Source organism: Anolis carolinensis, chromosome 3 (assembly GCF_035594765.1).
Source record: "Anolis carolinensis isolate JA03-04 chromosome 3, rAnoCar3.1.pri, whole genome shotgun sequence".
Taxonomy (NCBI): domain Eukaryota; kingdom Metazoa; phylum Chordata; class Lepidosauria; order Squamata; family Dactyloidae; genus Anolis; species Anolis carolinensis.
The window spans coordinates 12,810,647-12,827,240 of record NC_085843.1 but is presented as its reverse complement, the minus strand read 5'-3'; the positions used below and the strand labels follow the sequence as shown (position 1 = coordinate 12,827,240).

General features: G+C 40.9%; 1 protein-coding gene across 2 annotated transcripts in view; it reads left to right on the top strand.

The window, feature by feature from the left end:
* The window catches only part of rab30 (RAB30, member RAS oncogene family), an 82,560-nt gene that overhangs the window by 30,153 nt on the left and 35,813 nt on the right, over positions 1 to 16,594 (top strand). For both annotated transcript variants that reach the window (XM_008108158.3, XM_003219349.4), the window contains exon 2: positions 15,880 to 15,980. In XM_008108158.3, coding sequence (XP_008106365.1) covers positions 15,888 to 15,980 — 93 coding nt within the window. In that variant the 5' untranslated portion in view covers positions 15,880 to 15,887. The remainder of the gene's footprint in view (positions 1 to 15,879; positions 15,981 to 16,594) is intronic.

Here is a 16,594-nt window from a genome sequence, read left to right as displayed (position 1 = left end):
AAGAAACACTGATATCTTTTTAATGTGTAATAATTAAAGTAAGCCTTTCACATTTGCTAGGATTAGAAGCACATGGTCCCTATGAAACTGAAAAACCATGAATAACATAATTGCTTTTTTAAAAACCTGAAGCTGGTCTCTGGTGTTACTGTAAGAAGGTCCCCCATTGTGCATGTGGCAGGGCTCAGACTGCATTGTAGTCTGTAGTTTTCTCTTCTCCATCCTTGCATGTTGTGGACTCCACTTTGTAGCCCCATTTCTTAAGGTTGGCTCTGCATCTTGTGGTGCCAGAGCACAATCTGTTCAGTGCCTTCCAAGTCGCCCAGTCTTCTGTGTGCCCAGGAGGAAGTCTCTCATCTGGCGTCACTCAGCCACTGATTGAGGTTCTGGGTTTTAGCCTGCCACTTTTGGACTCTCACTTGCTAAGGTGTTCCTGCAAGTATCTCTGTAGATCTTAGAAAACTATTTCTTGATTTAAGGTGTTTGTGTGCTGGCTGATATCTGAACAGGGGATGGGCCATAGGTGTCAATGCTTTGGTCCTTTCATTGCTGGCTGCTACTTCCCGGCGGATATCAGTGGTGCAATGCCGGCTAAACCGTATAATTTCTCCAGAGGTGTGGGGCGTAGACATCCTATGATAATGCAGCATATCTCATTAAAAGCCACATCCACTGTTTTAATGTAGTGAGATGTATTCCACACTGGGCATATGTATTCAACAGCAGAGTACTTACTACAATGCTACTCTGCATTGTAGTAAGTGGTCTGTCGTTTGATCTTCTCCACACTCATATGTTGCAGACTCCACTTTGTCGCTCCATTTCTTAAGATTGGCTCTGCATATTGTGGTACCAGAGCACAGTCTGTTCAATGTCTTCCAAGTTGCCCACATGACCACTATCACCTTTATAAACCTACACCAACAGAAATGCATAGGAAGTTAAGACAGAACCAAAACAGAACCATTATTAAAAGTCTTTTAAAAAGAATTAGAAAAGTACAACATGGCCCTTGTTATCCATGGGAAATATATTCCTAGACTTCACATATTTATTTATTTTATTTATTTATTTTTCAAACTTATATGCCGCCACTCCCCTAGGGCTCGGAGCGGCTTACAAGAACCGGCTAAAATCAACAATTTAAAAAACATTTTAAAAACATCTTTTTTAAAAAAAAACATCTTAAAAACATCCTAAAAGCACCTTTTAAAACAGCATATAGATACATAAAATTGCAGACAATAGTGAATCTTATTGAAATGAAGGACTACTAATACCAGAGTCAAACTGGAGGACATAGAAAATACCAGGAGTTGACACATTTTGTCGGACATGGATAAATGAAACTGCAGATATTGGTCCCACAGATATAAATATTATACTGTATCGTCTTGTCATCTATTGGAATGAAGGGGTAGAGGTTGTTTCAGATCTTATCTGTGAAGGCTCTGTTCCATATAATCACTTGCAGTTTCTCACGTCACTCTTGACACAAAACCCCCCCTGTACTTTTAATGTCATATTATGGTGGTGCATGAAGCCTTCCCATAAGACCTTACATACGGTAGGAAGTAGGAAAATGGTTAGTCATGCTGTGTTCTAGGCCCAGGTCATTGGAGACAGTAAAGGTACATGTTCAAGGGGTCCATTCCCTCAATGTTGGTTAAATTAAATTGCTGTGGGTGGAAACAGTCCCTCATAAATCAGAGGATAGGAATTTATTCCTTATTATTTGCCACTTTGGGTCTTGATTAAGAGAAAAAAGTGGGATAATAAAGATAATAAGAAAAACAACAACAACAACAGCCCTGCATGTGTATGTGGGTGTTTGAGTAAGCTTTATCCATTGTTTGCCTTTCTTACCTTGTCAAGGGTCTGAGTCAGTCTGGAGCTGGCGTTGCTTTCACAAGCACTTTTTAAGGCTGTTGCTCTGTTGGAGCTGTTCTGTTCTGTCTTCCTTGGGATGAAGTGGAGGAACAATGCTTTTCTAGCTGGATGAGGAGGACGGGCATGCCAAATTCTGCTGTAGGGTTGAAATACTCCATCTGTGTTATACACAGCTCTAACAGTGAACTCAGTTCCTTTGCCGCAGTTCCTCAGAGAGTTAATCTCCATGATTTTATACACAAGGAGAAGGACGCAAGCAGATTTGGGGGAAATTCCTCTGTATTTAGAAGGAAAATACACATTTCTCAGGGAGAGGATTATTAATAAGGATTCTGCAGAATAGCTAAATTAGGAGTAAGTGTACTTGCTATCCCTTGATTCTTGTCAATTGCAGAGAGGAGTATTGTGCAATCGTAGATTCATAAAGTTGGAAGGGAATTCAAGGACCAGTCCAACTCCTTTCTGCCATGCTGGAATACACAAATAAAGCACTCTCAAAAGATAGCCATCCAACCTCTGTTCAAAGACTCCAAAAAAAGAATCCACCAACCTCCAATGTTGTTGAAAAGCTGGTACTATAAGGACGTTTCTCCCAATGTTTACACATAATCTCCTTTCTTGCAATTTGAATCCATTGGTCTGTGTCCTAGTTTCTGGACCAGCAGAAAATAAGCTTGCTCTACCTTCTACATTACGTGCTTTTCTTCTCCAAGCAAAATATATATAGCTTCCTAAGCTATTCCTCATAGGGCTTGGTTTTCAAACATTAACCATGTTAGTGGTTGTCCTACAGACATGTTTGAACTCATATATATCTTTCTTGAACTGTGAGATCCAAAACTGGAGACACTAGTCCAGGTGAAGGTCTGACCAAAGCATGTTGGAACGGCACTACTGCTCTCCTCTGTCTTGAGACGGTATTTCTGTTAATGCAGCCAAGAATTATATTGGCTTTTTTGGTTGCTGCATCACACAATTAAGTCGTGTTTAGCTTGCAGTCTACTAAGACCCTGAATTTTTTAATTTCCATGTATTGTTACCAAAGTATGTGCCATATATCCTATATTTCATTTTCCCTTGCACGTATCCTTGTTGAAATTCATTTTGTTTGTTTTGGCTCTGCTTACCAATATGTTAATATCATATTAAATGTCAAAGATAGATTGACTGGCTAGAGCTCTGATGAGTAGCTTTCCAACAATTTCTTGCACTTTCTGCTTTTGCCTTGGAAAAATGGAGGAAAATTGTTACATTCCTACCTTGCTTGTCAATGGCCACAAACATCAAGATGGGTTGAAAACAGCATACTGGTTTAAATGGGGAAAGTTATTTATGAGGAAGGTGATAATATCTGAAATTTCCAAGTCAGCATGGATGTTGGCAAAATTGTGGGAGTTGTGGTCCTGCTAAGGTGACTTTGAAACTTTGTTCTGGTTTGAAAAAGCAAGATCCCATTCCCCTTTCCTGTTCTTAGATCTACAGAACTCTTTTTGAGTAGAAAGACTGACTGAAATAGCACAGGCAGTAATTGCTTTTTAATAACTGCTTCCAAGTCTCTTAAAAGTTATTGTCTGTAACAGCTTGGAAAGAGATGTTGATAGTGCATTGATGCCAGTCTTGATTTCCTCTTCGCAGGTGTGAGCCATGAAATGCTGAATGTTCCCTGCGCAATAGAACATAGTTGCATTAGCACTTGTGTGTTTAACAGAAAGAACTCTGCAGAGGGGGAAAGAAATCCCCCAGGAGGGTTTTCTTGCTTGAGGAGGTTTGCTGGCTTAGTGCTGGGCTGCGGCATAAAATAAGCCACGACAGGCATCCTAATGAAAGGGACTGATTCTCCTGCTTCTGTAGGCAGTGAACACAATAATTTGAGAGACATCTGGAAACTTGGTTCTCATCTGATTGCTCTCTGAATAATGCAGCATTAACCCATAAGTTTGCAATGCTTTGGGTTTTGAAGGTGGGGCATCTCCTTTTTTCTATCTTAAAAGGAATCGACATTTCTTTCCATGATCCTCTCCCTCCTCATTGCTCCCTCCTGCTCTCTCTAACACATACACACACACTCACATATACATTCCTATACTTGGATGTTAAGCCTCTGCACAGGGTTTTGGCATTTAACAGAGTAAGGATTATTTTTGTCAAAGCAGAGCAGGGGTGGCCAGCAATGGTTTTCCAGATTTTTTAAAGCTTACAATTCCCATCCACCCTTGCTAGCTTAGCCAATAGTGAACAGCTATGAGATTTGCAGTTCACCCCCCCCCCCCCCAAATCTAGAGATAATGTGGTTAAAACATACTTCTAGTTTTTCAAAGTGGAAAGCTACTATATCAAGTAGAACTTCTCAGCCAGGCCTTCTTTTGCTGTGCTAGTTATTTTTTGTTGTTGGCAGATTTTAAAGAAAATACTAAGAGAAATTAATTTAGAAATGCTTCCAGAAAATAAACATTTCCTCTCTGCTAGGTTCTTAAAATTTACATAAGATTTGTTTAAAACCATGTTCCTAGTCATAAAATGTATACTTAGAATTTTGACTTTCCCATTTCTGTCATGTGAATTCTAGCCCAGCACATCTAGTTGTAACATACTACTGTTAGGTGGATTGGGAATGACCTGACTGGTCGAACCCAAAGCATGCTTCCCATGAGCTCCTCTTTCTTCATCCTGGCTAGAAGTAACCAGTGGGGCCACCACAGGGATCTGTCTTGGGTCCTGTGCTATTCAGCAACCTTTTCAATGGCTTGGACAATGGAATAGAAGGCAGTAACTCCAAATTGGGAGGGATAGCTAATACATGATCAGAATCCAAAATGGCATTTACAGATTAGAAAGCTGGGCACCACAATTCAAAAAGGATATTGACAAGCTAGAATGTGTCCAAAGAAGGGCAACCAAAATGATCAAAGTTTTGGAAGCCTTTCAAATATTTATAAACATTTGAAATAAACCTTTCAAATATTTAAACATGGTCATCATGTCACCTCTCAGCCTTCTTTTTTCCAAGCTAAACATACCCAGCTCCCTAAGCTGTTCTTCATACGGCTTGTATGAGGAAGAGTTTAGGGAACTGAGTATGTATAGCTTGAAACAAAGAAGGCTGAGTGGTGACATGATGACCGTGTTTAAATATTTGAAAGGACATCCCATTGAGGTGGAGGCAAGCTTGGTTTCTGCTGCTCTAGAGACTAGGACACAATGGAGCAATGGATTCAAATTGCAGGAAGATCCCACCTAAACGTTAGGAAGATTTTCTGACAGTAAGATTTGTTTGGCAGTGGAATATGCTGCCTTGGAGTGTGATGGACTCTCCTTCCCTGGAAATTTTTATGTAGAGGCTTTGATTATGTGTTCCTACATGGCAGGGGGGTTAGACTGGGTGGCCCTTATGGTCTCTCCCAGCTCTATCTTCCTATGATTCTATGGTATAACTAGGTCTGATTTGGTGATGCTGAAAAGCCCAGTAGTTAGCATTGTTCATTTTCCTGGTTGCTTGGGTCATGAAAGATCTGTTTGTCACAGTATTAATTTTGTCTTGCTCTTTTTCTTCTGATAAAATAATATTTTCTGACGTTTTATTGTGTTTGGAGAAGGCCAAGGATATTTCACTCCCATCCCATCTTGGGATTCAAAAGAATGCCCTTTCCCTGCACCCAGTTCTGGGCTGCTTCAGGAAATTGGCTTCTCTGAAGCGCTTGTAGCTTGGCAGGAGCTACTCAGGGAGAGGTATCTGGAAAGATTTTTATTTTTTAAGGCCAACTATGCAGTGAGAACTCTTGCAAAATACAGCTGGCGCAGAGAAAACCAGAAAATGAGACAGCCTGTAGTCGCAGATATTGATGCTTCAATATGAACTTGTATTCAACCCTTCTAGGCAATTTGTACAGAATTGCAGTGTTCACTGTGCTTCTCTTGGCAATTTTTACTGCTGTCATCCAATCTAGAGAAGTCTCCGTTGATTAACTGGGAGCATTGATGAAATACTTCTGCATATGTTTTCCTAGGAGGGGAAAGATAACTGTTATAAAAGAAAAAGCACATTTTTTGATGTAGTTCCTCAAGGCATCATGTGAGAAGAGGCATTGTGCCCTTCTCACCCCTACATAGTACATGTTATAAGGCTGTTTGCATTGTATGTGTTTTAATCATCTTTTGTTGTTCTGTACCTTCCAGTCATTTCCCACTGGGGTGATTGTAAGGTGAACCTATATGGGTTTTTCTGGGACTTAGATTGTATGACTCACTCAAAGTCACCCAGTTGGTTCAGTTGCCGAGCAGGAATCAAATTCTCTTCTCCAGATTGTCTGTTTAATTATCTGTGCCAAAATCTTTCCTGGTATTGATGTCAGTCTGACTGAGCAGTAATTGTTTGGGTCCTTTCCCCCCCTTTTCCCTTTTGCAAATGGGGATAACTTTCCCTTCCTTCAATCAGCTGTTCTTCATAAATCTTGAACGATTGTCAGTGGTTCTGAAATTACGTTTGCCAGTGCTTTTAATACTTGGGTGTAATTCACCTGGTCTTGGAGACTTATGTCCCTTCTACATTGCCGTATAAAATCCAGATTACCTGCTTTAAACTGGATTAAATGACAGTATAGACTCATATAATTCAGTTCAAAGTGGAAATGTGGCTTTGGGTTGTCGTGAGTTTTCTGGGCTGTATGGCCATGTTCCAGACGTATTCTCTCCTGACGTTTCACCCACATCTGTGACAGGCATCCTCAAAGGTTGTGGGTGAAATGTCAGGAGAGAATGTTTATGGAACATGGCCATACAGCCCGGAAAACTCACAGCAACCCAGTGATTCCAGCCATGAAACAGATTATGTGGATTATTTCCTTTGGTAATCTGGATTATATGGGCCTTAGAGTAGTCAGATATTACTATACTGCCTCTTTGTCTATTCTGTGCTGCATTTCCCCTATTTCATCATTCACTCCCCAAAGACGAACACTGTGTTTCTTTTGGAGGAAAATAGATGCCAACAAGATGTTGAATTGACATGTCTTTTTCTGCCCCCTGTTAGCATTTTGTTCTTTGTTTTATTGTTTATAACCTCTCTAGCAATCCTGAGCTTGTTCTGTGCTTTAGCTTTTCTGACTTTCTCCCTGCATGTGCTGGTTATTGGCATGAATTTCTCTTTGGAATTCATTTTTTGTACATGTCTCTTTTAAATCTTAACTCAGTTAAAAGTTCTTTAGATTTGTAGCTAGGAAAAGTACTGTTCCACGCATGACATTGAAAAGATCCGCATCACCATTTGTTCTATTTATCCACTGGAAACACACACACACAGTTACGGCATTCCAATTAGCATTTCAGCTGTATTATGCTTGCAAAGTTCTGCCTTTTCCTTTCTCTTCAAAGGAGCCAACAGCCTCTGAGTACACAACGGAAACACACTCTTGGCACTGGCTTTTCTCCACCGTGCGTGTTCTGGCTGACCGACAGACTGGCTGCTCTCAACTCCTCCTCTTTGCGTTGCTGTTCCTGGGCAGATCTTCTATACTGCTGTGCAGTCTGGCAGGGATGCAGCATGGATTTATTCTCTGTAAATGCTTAGGGTGCAAAAAAAAAAAAGACACTATGCTTATTGTCTAAACAATATCCCAGAGAAAGTCTGTTCACATCTTGAGAGAAACATTACAGCACGTATCTTTTGACTGGGCTGTATCCTAAACAATGAGGATGGATGTTGCAGAAAAGGAATGAAGAAACACACTCTTTGTTATGGTCCATTAATAACTGATGTAGCCAGATGTTGAATTTTTGACAGCAGCTATATCCAGGTGCACACAGGAGAAATTGATACATAATATTCCAACACTCTGGAGCCTAAATTCTAGTCAACACACAGCGATCCTTGCAACTATCCCAATTTGGTAGGAACAGTCCCAATTAACAGTCCCACTTTTTCAATAGATTTTAAAATATTCTAATTTCTCCTTCTCCCACTTTTCTCCTTTATCCACAGTTTACTTCAAATTGCTACAAAGTGCATTGAACTCAATTTGCACAGAGAAGAGAACAGCAGCAGAATCTTGCCATTTTCACAAGGCTCAAGCCAAGCGAACTGCTGGGCCTCTCTTGGCTAGTGTGTTTTCCTCATATAACTTGATACATTGAAAGGACCAACCAGGTGATATTTGAACCTTTACAACAAGGGTGGGAACAGAGTGATTATGGGGTGACACTTACTTCGTAGTTCCTGAATTCATGGACCTGAAACGGGTTTGAACGTCTCCTAAGATTGAATGAGGAGAGCTGACCGCCCCTTATACCATATAGTCTTTCAAAACTGGACCACGGCTGTTTCCTCTCCCTCAACGTTGCAGGGTAAAGCAGAGCTATCTCACTGGCAAATTGCATCCTGAACTTGTGACAGTGAGGTTCAATAAGTAACTTGCCAGGAAGATTGCTGCCGCTCTGCCTCTCTGGAAAACTTGGGTAGAGCAGAGGGGCAGCAGTGGCCCACCCAGCACCTCATGAAGCAATGCAGCAGCTGTTTTCAGGTGGTGCTTGGCGAGAGAGAGTGAGTAGTTGTGCTCCAACCACTGAAGTCCAAGGCCGCCACATGAATATATGTGCAGACACCTCAGGAGGGGGTGTAGCAAATGTACGAATAATCAAATCTGCGAATGCCAAACCCACAAATGTGTAGGGTTGATTGCATTCTCTAGCTGGGTTTGACTCTTCACTCTGGAGCGCACCAGATAGAGATAATTCCTTCTTTCTTTGCCTCCTTCCTTTGTGTTCATTTTAGAATAATACAATTCTGTTTCTCTGCTACTCCGAACCAGCCTTGCTATCAGTATTCAGAGCACAGTAATATGTGCCTTCAAGCTGCTTATTGATTTACATCGACCCTATAAATTTCATAGGGTTTTCATAAGTAAAAATGTGGTTTTGTTTGTTCTTCTTCTGAAGCACCTGGTATTTGTAGGTGGTCTGACATCCATGGGTTAACAAAGGACAATCCAGCTTAGCCTCCAAGATGAGACAGGAACTGGTGCCTTTAGGGCATTTTGGCCTCTATTAGTACTTCTGTACCTGCATCAAATAGCTTTTCATTTGGTATTTTCTCCATGTATCTGGAAACATTGGTGGCAGTGAGGATGTGCTCTTTCAAAGTGATTTGTGACATTTTAAACAGACCAGACCAAGCATTCCAGGAGCAAGAAATGCATCTCAAGCAACCAGAGTGATTCCAATAAATATTTAGGCTCTGTAGAGGAGCACATTTCTCTTTTATTCTCCCCTTTCCAAAATGTATTTGGCTTCAACGTGTCTCAAGCTTCCAGAGTGCTAGCTCCTGCCTGCCAACAGATATTTTTCCTTCCAACTGAGCTTTCCCGCCTGTTGTGTGTTTGCTGAAATAGGGACAGAGGTTCTGCCTTATTTCTTTGTCTCTGATACTGCAGGCCATGTAGTCATTCATAGGGGAGGGGATGAGGTAAGAAATTCAGCGACATTGCTGAAGCTCTACAAGACACTTTCTTTGAATGCATTGGCCCAGATGTTTGCCATGGGAAAAACTGTAACATTGAAAAGGAATGCTGATTTTTAAGGATTAAATGAACCTTTTTGGGGAGAGCTTTGCTTAATGATACCTTGGAACATGCCTTCACCCTTGTCTTCTTTATGCTCTTTTGGAAATGCAACATCATTTTTTCATACTTGAAAAATCTCCTATTGAGATTGCAGGTATTGCTGTAAATCAGAAAACAGACTTACAGCATAAATCCACCCTCTTCCAAACTGGACTGTATTACCATCCAGACAAAAAGGAAAAGTTGTGTATCTTTAACTACTGTTTTGATTGCACATTAAATATATATACCGGTAGTAGCGTATCCACATTAACAATTCTAGGACTTTTGACTTCACTTTAAGTACCACGACCTTATCCTATAGCAACTTGGAAATTGTAGTTTTGTAAGATAAGTAGATCCTCTGCTAGAGAGTTCCAATGCCTCACCAAAACTACAAGTTCTGTTATTCTGTAGGATTGAGCTGTGGCAGTTAAAGTGGGAGAAAATGGCTATAGAGTTCTGTGAGTTTTCCGGGCTGTATGGCCATGTTCCAGAAGCATTCTCTCCTGGCTTCTGAATTCCGGCCATGAACGCCTTCGACAACAAACTGCTATAAATGACTTCTTCAAGGCAGAAATGTGGGTTTCTTTCAGTTGCATTCTCTCTTTTAAACTTTTCCTACCAGAAATCTGGTCGAAATGCTGCTAGAACCTGATCTAAAAGCAAAAAAAGTTGCATAAAGCTTTGTAATACATGGATTTCAGTGTTTGTAATTCTGCTGGCTTTATAACTGAGATATTTTTCAGATGATCCTTTATAGATTTCCAAGGGCAGTGGCATTGTTGAAAATATGGTGGCTTGATAAATATACACATTTGTAATTTGGACAGTCTGTGTGACTCCTTCAATCTCTATTTATTAGATGGAGCTGCAAATTTGCCACTCCAAGACTGCTTTTCTGAGTTGGATGATTCCCACAGAGATCCATTAACGTTGAGTGTCCCTTTATTTCTTCAGGTAGTTTGGCAGGAGAAAGACCACCCAGTTCGACATGTTTTCTGAAGAAAGGGTGGGGGACCCTTTTCTTTTTAAAGGTTAACTAGTAGGGGAGGGCATTCGTGACCTGATTACAGAGAATATCCTCCAAGGTCTCATAAATGTGCCTTGAGCAGTAACAATGGAATAAAATTCAAGTGCTGTTAAGGTGGCTTAAGTCACTGCAGAACTGCTGGTGATGTCATGTGGAGTCGTGCAGACTGAGCTGTGGGTTTATCCGTCCTGATGAATGGCATCTTGTTTACTGCAGTTGATTAACTCATGCAGGGTATTGCTACATCATTCTACACTTATGAGCTTCCACCTCCATGGTGACTCACTCTTGTTTACTACATTTGATTGGCTCATGAGTGTAATCTGTGTTTGCCTTTGGAAGCTCATGTCTTCACAAAGCAGATACAATAGGCCCACATACTATGCGAGAGCTCTGTTCCAGGAACCTGGCTTTCATGTAATGTGGAACCCTTTTTTCTTACCTGAAATACATGCTATCTTCTTGTCACAGCATACCAAACAATCACTCTGGAGGACTTGCCCAGAGAAGTGTTTTTTGTATGTTTCCAATATATGGTCAACTTCTGTTGGAACTTCCAGTGGAAGTTGACCATAGAATTGTGCTGGAGGCTAAGAGATAACACCTGTCTAGGCATTTTTAGGTCCTCCACAGTGATTGTATGGTATTCAAAGGGCTTAGCATATAAATGAATCAACAACATTCAATGGGTTCATATAATAAGCAGGCCTGCTGTAGTCTTCAACTGTCACAAGTATCTCAAGCAGGAGTGCAATAGCACCTTGCCAACCCATGTTCTTCGGCAAATAAGATAATATTTCCAAACACAACTAGTATCCATTGATATCTATTCACAAGTGATCAAGAGTCAGAAGTAAATAAGCTTGTGGTTTGGGTTGTGGATAAGACTAAATTATTCAGAACAGTGGAAACTCAAGACAGAATTAGGAAGAGTGGCAAAAGTAACTCTTCCGTGTGAGTGAGTAGGTTAAAAATGATATGAATTTCAGCAGAAGTTAATAATATACATTGGATTAATTCCCCCCACTTCTAATTTATGATATACATTTATGGGGTATGAGGTGATAATTGCTAATGTGGGAAGAAATATTGGCATTGTGAATACACAGTAAGGACATGGAGCTGTATAGCTTCAGAATAGAATAGAATAACTTTATTGTCATTGTACAATGAAATTAAATGCTTTCCCCAGCACACATCACAAAAACAACACATCCATCCCTCCACACTCCAACCACCACTGCACAGCCCCCAGTGCCTCCTCAGTGCGAAACCATGAAGTTCAATATAAAAGCCAAAGTCTATACTTTTATGTGGACTAATAGTAAAGTAAAATAAAATACCCAGATCCATACAACTGCCTTCAAATAAGTCTGTAGTACTGCTTTATTGTTCTATTTGCCTTCAAGTCTTTTCTGGTTTACAACTACTTTAAGGAGAAGCTCTCATGGGGTTTTTGTGGCAATTTGCTCAGAGGGAATTTCCAATTGCCTTTTTTTAAGACTGAGAGAGTATGACTTGTCAAGGTCACTCAGTGGATTTCCATGGCTAAGCAGGGATTTCAATCCTGGTCTCCCATGCTCAAACTGCTATACCATATTATATATCGACTATTGTGGCACACAATATTGTGGTACTTGTTTATAAAGCTGTTGTCATCCTATCCCTGTTATATGCCTGCGAAACGTGGATGGTCTACAAATGTCACACTCAACTCCTGAAACGATTCCACCAGTGTTGCCTCCAGAAAATCCTGCAAATGTCCTGGGAAGATAGGCAGACTAAATGTCAGCATGTTGGAAGAAGCAAAGACCACCAGCATTGAAGCGATGCTCCTACGCCATCAACTCCGTTGGACTGGCCACATTGTCCAAATGCCGGATCACTGTCTCCCAAAGCAGTTACTATACTCTCAACGCAAGAACAGAAAATGGAATATTGGTGGACAGGAAAAGAGATTTAAAGATGGGCTTAAAGCTAACCTCAAAAACTGAGAACTGGGAAGCCCTGGCCCTTGAGTGCTCTAACTGGGGGTCAGCTGTGACCAGCAGTGCTGTGGAACTCAAAGAGGCACGAATTGAGGGTGAAAGGGAGAAATGTGCTAAGAGGATAGCACATCAAGCCAACCCTGACCGGGACAGCCTTCCACCTGGAAACAGATGCCCTCACTGTGGAAGAACATGTGGGTCAAGAATAGGACTCCACAGTCACTTACGTACCCACCGCCAAGACACTACACTTGGAGGACCATCATACTCATGGGATCGCCTATGTAATTGTGGCATAATTCTGGTTTCCCTTATAAATCTGTCTCTTCGTCAATTGCAGAAATTTATTCAGGTCTCAGAGCATCTTGAGCAATTTTTTTTTTGGGGGGGTGGCATAGTGAGGATCAGAATAAGGCCCAAAAGTATTACATGTCTTCTTGGTTTCTCAACATAGAAATGGATGAAGAAGAGCCATTGATGAACTTTATTTGGGGCTCATTCTTTGGGGACGATCAGTCAGTCAGTAGCACTGTTTAACCTCCATAATTAGTTTGTAAGAATATCAAGGGAGACCATGTCCCCTTGATTTCAATAGCTTTATTGAAATCAAAGCTATACTACATAATTTCTTAGGCAAGGAATATCCAGGTCCTTCAAATATTTTCTAACCTATAGGGTTTTCTTGGCAAGATTTGTTCAGAAGGGGTTTGCCATTGCCTTTGAGGCTGAGAGACTGTGGTTTGCCCAAGGTCACTTTAGATGGTTGCATAGCCAAGCATACATTCAAATGCTCATTTTCAGGTTCATTGTCCATTGCTCAAAACACTACACCATGCTGGCCCCTTAAAAAAGTAGTATACAGTACATCTAAGTATGATTTGTTGGATGGCAGCAGCAGGAGAAGGCTGTTCAGTTCTGCTTTAAAGCTTTGCCAGACATTTCTTGTTGGCTGTAGGAGACTGGATGCTGACTGGGGCGGACCTCTTAGAATCATAGAATCATAGAATAGTAGAGTTGGAAGAGACCACATGGGCCATCCAGTCCAACCCCCTGCTAAGAAGCAGGAAATCGCATTCAAAGCACCCCCGACAGATGGCCATCCAGCCTCTGCTTAAAAGCCTCCAAAGAAGGAGCCTCCACCACGGCCCCGGGGAGAGAGTTCCACTGTCGAACAGCTCTCACAGTGAGGAAGTTCTTCCTGATGTTCAGGTGGAATCTCCTTTCCTGTAGTTTGAAGCCATTGTTCCGTGTCCTAGTCTGCAGGGCAGCAGAAAACAAGCTTGCTCCCTCCTCCACATCTTGGTCCAATCCATCAAAGATTGTATTTACATTCTTAAATATCAGATTAACTTCCTACTTATAGTGGAGGAAAACCAAATGCCATGTTCCAAACCACCCTGTGGGCTGTGTGCATTTATGAGCAAAATGCTGAATTAATTCCAAGAGCCACAGGCTGAGGTTTTGGCTCAAGTTTCTGTCTCAAGCAATTGGATGGGCACTGAATAGCCATTTCTGTACAATATTGGCACAGGCCAGTTGAAATCCACTTTTTAACTGGAGGAAAAATGCTGTTTTTATTGCAAGACTGATACTTCTTTGCATCATGCGAAATGACTAGGACTGTTTTACTGGCATAATCACTTGTTCCCTCACTTATCGCTATGGTTAGGTTCCAGGACCACCCTCAATAAGTGAAAATCCGCGAAGTAGGGACACTATATTTATTTTAATATTTATACATTATTTTAGTAGTTATACACTATTTTAAGTCTTTTTCAACCAATCGTATGTTGATAAATCACCTCCTTCTTCTCCTGTTGCCGCTTGGGCTGCTTTTCTCTCCCTTTGGCTTCTCCTTCCTCTCTTCCTTAGGCTGTAAATTGTAATTTTTTAATGATTTATAATAGTCTTTTAGAGTTTTAAAGGAGCCCCGGTGGCGAAGTGCATTAAAGCACTGAGCTGGAGACCGAAAGGTCCCAGGTTCAATCCCCGGGAGCGGCGTGAGCAGCCACTGTTAGCTCCAGCTCCTGCCAACCTAGCAGTTCAAAAACATGCCAATGTGAGTAGATCAATAGGTACCGCTCCAGTGGGAAGGTAATGGCGCTCCATGCAGTCATGCCGGCCACATGACCTTGGAGGTGTCTACTGACAACGCCGGCTCTTCGGCTTAGAAATGGAGATGAGCACCAACCCCCAGAGTCGGTCACGACTGGACTTATCGTCAGGGGGAAACCTTTACCTTTACCGTAGAGTTTATTGAAAAACTGCAAAACAGCGAATCTGCAAAGTAGTGAGGGAACACTGTACCTCCCTTTTTCATGACCCATTCTTTGGGGAATATTATATATATTGATGTGTTCTTTCATGCCAGTAGGATAAATGGCTCAGGACTGGATACTGAAATAAGAAGGATAGTGTGCATCACCTACCACACTGCTCAGTGTCTGGGTTTAGCTGTACTTCTCACAGTGCCTGAGATAACTGGGCTAAATTGATTTTCTGAACAACCATGTAGTACTGTTAACTATCCCTACCAATTATTATGCAAAGTCCTTCTGAAATGGTCCCTAATGGAGAATAAAGATCCATTTGCATTGCAAAAGAACGGTTTCTGCTGGAGGCAAAAAGGACCAAAGCTGATGTGTTGATGTAGATCAACGCATGCCTATAATTGGGACTTTGCTTGGAAGTGTGGACACATGGGCTATGTGAGTGCCAGCGCTTCCACATTTACAGCTAGATCACTGCTTAGTACTAGCTGTTGTTACGTGGCTTTAAGTTGTTTCTACTTCTGTTGATCCTAAGGTGACCCTATAATTGGGTTTTCTTGGCAAGATTTGTTCAGAGAGGGTTTCCCTTCTTGCTTTTTTCTGAGGCTGAGAAAATGCCATTAGCACAAAGTCACCCAGTAGGTTTTCATGTGATGATTTGAACTTTGGTAGTCTAATGCTGAAACCATTACACCACACTAGCAATACCACAAAGATTTTCTTCCATAATTTATTAAAGTTATGAACTAGTATTAAGTTTGGGAAAGAATTTAGTACCGGAGTCTTAGACAACAGGAAATTACTGGTACTATATAGATCAACCTATGTTCTGTATTATGTGTGCTGACTCATGTGCCTGACAAGACATTGCCAATACTGCAGTAACCTTTGTCTGGAATACCTGGAGGAGCAAAGTTCACAAGTGATTAAATAAGTCACGGGGGCATCTAATATCTCTCCTTAGCCTATGTCTTGTAAGTCTTTACGATTGGTAAAATTCCAGAAGTCTTATCAGAAACCTGGTGTTTCTTTTTCTGGCTGGACGAAACCTTTGAATAGAGGCACATTTTAATGTAACTTCTCTTTTTTTCCCTTCCTTTCCTTTGCAGCTGTTTAAATGAGTATGGAAGATTATGACTTTCTCTTCAAAATAGTTTTGATTGGGAATGCTGGTGTAGGGAAGACCTGCTTAGTCCGACGGTTCACTCAGGTAAGATTTTAGATTAAGAAATTCTCGGACTTTTATGATGTGTGAGAAAAAAAAAGAATAGGGTATGATATGTACTATGCACTAGAATGGGCAAGGCATCTTTGAAAGCTCTGGGGGGCACTTATATAGTGCTCAGACTCTCCAGGGGACGACCAAATATGAAAAACCAATCTGGATGCTCACTTTTGGTACAGAAAGTGGATTATTTATTTATTATTATTAAAATATTTCTCTTCTTCCTATGGGACCATAGGGCCCTTCCGCACAGCCATATAACCAAGATTTCATGAGGCCATGTAATTAAAATGATTTAGAACAAATCCAGATTTTTAAAAAAGTAACACAGTTTAAATAAAATAAAAGCCTGCTTAACAACTGACCAACTTAAAACAGTAGAAAAAAGGCTAAATAATTAAAAACCCTGCACATGTTCAGTTAAAAGAAAAGAGAAACTGTACTCTAAAGGTTTCAATATATGGTGCAGGGGGCTCCCGTAATCCATTTAAAATGTGATTTTGCTATTCCTTTTTACAAAGCTTTTATTTACCAGAAAGTGGATGGTTTAGGAAAGTCTGTGAGGTTTTCAGGAGTTTAAAAACCAGATTTGCAGATCT